This window comes from Loa loa, assembly GCF_000183805.2.
Source record: "Loa loa unplaced genomic scaffold supercont3.161, whole genome shotgun sequence".
Lineage (NCBI taxonomy): Eukaryota > Metazoa > Nematoda > Chromadorea > Rhabditida > Onchocercidae > Loa > Loa loa.
The window spans coordinates 128,199-130,852 of record NW_018108341.1 but is presented as its reverse complement, the minus strand read 5'-3'; the positions used below and the strand labels follow the sequence as shown (position 1 = coordinate 130,852).

General features: G+C 25.8%; 1 protein-coding gene across 1 annotated transcript; it reads left to right on the top strand.

Moving 5' to 3' along the window:
• Nucleotides 1-1,994: 1,994 nt before the first annotated feature.
• LOAG_14426 (hypothetical protein) lies at nt 1,995-2,641 on the top strand (the record flags this gene model as incomplete). The annotated part of the gene is made up of 3 exons (XM_003149923.1): nt 1,995-2,056; nt 2,158-2,295; nt 2,440-2,641. Coding segments are annotated over 3 exons (402 nt in total), but the record flags the coding sequence as incomplete, so codon positions are not given.
• Between the last annotated feature and the right edge of the window lie 13 nt (nt 2,642-2,654).

Sequence of the window (2,654 nt, the reverse complement as noted above, 5' to 3'; positions counted from 1 at the left end):
AAAAAAAAAAAAAGTGAAAATGTAACATACATATGCATATATATTTGTATATAATAAAGATAGAAGCATTAAATTTTACGAAAAAAAAGAAGGCAAGAATTAAGCGAAAAAAAAAGAATAAAATTTTTGAAATCAATTAAGGAAATAAGCTGAAATTACGGAGGGAAAGAGGCGAAAAGTAAATTGTTTAAATTTAATTTTTACATCTTTTAAATGAGGGAACCAAAATTATTGTATTACAAAAATTGTCAAATAGAACATTTAAATTTTTATCATTTTATTATTACATCATTACATAATTAAGTTAATTACAATTAGCAACAATTTATTGTTGTAATAACATCTACACATAAATATATGCAAATATGAATAAAATTTTAAATCGTGAATGCTATTAAATGTAAATTATTCTAAAAAAAAAAAAACAAACTAGAATTAATTTCATGTTGTAATTTATGAATAAATCAGAAATATTTTCCATTTTCATATGTAACAAATGAAAAAAATAAAAAAAAGGAAAATAAAAATTTGTTGCTTGTCACCTAAAATTGTCAGCAATTTTATGTTAAACTTGATTATTACAAAAACTCAAGGGAATATGCATATTTTTGCATCAATATTATGCTTTTAGCTATTGAAGTGATTCCTAAAATTTCAATTTAAACAATTCCTCATCGTGTTTCAAAAAAAAAAAAAGGAAAGTAAAGAATGAAAGAAAAAAAAAATGGATATATTCATATATTTAAGAAATTCCATCAAAAATTTCTTCCACAAAAATTTTCATTTTTTTTCTTCCTCCTTTTCACACTTTTAACTTTGAAACTTTTGACTTTGGAAAAATTTTAACTTTGAAAAAATTATTTTATGCAAAAACGAAAAATGATAAAATTTTCTCTCATAAAATAATTTTTATTACTATTTTTTTATGTAAAAATTTATTTGCACGACAAGGGCGCCAAGTTTAAATTAAAATAAAAATTTGGTGCTTTTTACAGAAAAAAAAAAAGACAAAGAAAATCATTCAAATTAAATGACTTATTTGAATCCATTTATTACGATAAAATTTCATTTATTCATTTAACTTTTGGAAAATCATCATTTCTCGCTTTTTCTTTTATTCTTTCGCTAATTATTTCGATCTATCCTTTTTCCTTATTGAATTGTTTCAAAATAAGTTTTGCTGAAAAAAAAAATTTAACTTTTAAGAAAAAAATTTTTTCAAACATTGTACTAAACATATTTATGCATTTCATTATGCAATGAAATAATCCAAGTTTGTTGACTATTCTTTTACAGGTACGATTTTTATAATTAATTAAAATTAATTATTTGCATATAAGTTTATGCATATCTCATATGCCAAAAGGTCATATTTCTGTATATATCTTAATATTATGTAAAATTTTTATGTTGCAGATCTATTTATTTCTTCCCTTAATATTTTGTAAATTTGAACTTAACGTTACTTTAACGTTACTTAATCTTACCTTACCCATGATATATACTAAGAGATACATACGTACGTACATACGGGTGTATTATTTCAGAAACGTAGCAGCAATAAATTCGGGGCAACTTTTAGTTGCACCTGTAAAACAATTATTTCACCAAAGTACCAATAATAATACCGTTCATTCGGTTGGAATAACATCTACTACAGTAACTGCCGCCGTCGCTTCTGATATCACTGCTACCGTAATACCTTTAGTAACAAAAAGGTTAGCATATGTGTTATACTTTTGAAATATTTGCTAAAATCTTTTATTATATAACTTAAATCTAACTTGAAATAATGTATACTGTCAATGGAGTTAATGATGAGAGTATATCTGTATGAAATCTCCATCCTTTAACTTAAAAGCTGAAATATTCAATGAGGTACAAGGATAGTATAAAGTGTAATGCTACCGTATCAAGGTATGAGAGTAGTATGACAGTATAACGTCACAGTGTATGGATAGTATGACGGTACAACGCTACAGTATATGGATAATATGACGTACAGTGTTACAGTATGTGGATTGTGTGATACAGTATTAAGGTATAAGGATAGTATGTAAGTTTAATGTCACAATATCAAAATCTAAGGATAGTATATAAGTTTAATACTGCAATATCAAGATGTAAAGATAGTAGTATGAGAGTACGATGTTATAGTATCAGTGGTGAATCAAGCAACAGTAAAAGATTTTCAATCAAAAGGCCACTTTCGTTCATTTCAAATTTGAGGAATGCTCAAGTAGATTGCATTAATGATGAAAATATGCCTAATGAAGAAAGGATTGTGTGTCATTTGTAAGCTTTCTCATTGCATATTCGTTAGTTCCTATTTTCAATCTTTCACAATTGTGATGAAATTCTGAAATTTTAAATTTTATTTTTATCAAATAATTGTTCCAAATTTTTTTTAGTCAATAACTAACCATTTGTTACTACTAGTGAACTAAGCTCAAAAGTAAGCAGTGTAATGGAACGTGAAAGTACAGCACCATGTGTATCACCGGAACTTTCGGATCCGGATGCAGAGCAACAACAACCACCATTTAATGCTACTACTCATCATATTCCATTTATTGATATTGATAGTTTGACATCATTAGTTGGACATGATGACGTATATGAGATACCACCACGAATTGAGGTTTTATTTTTTT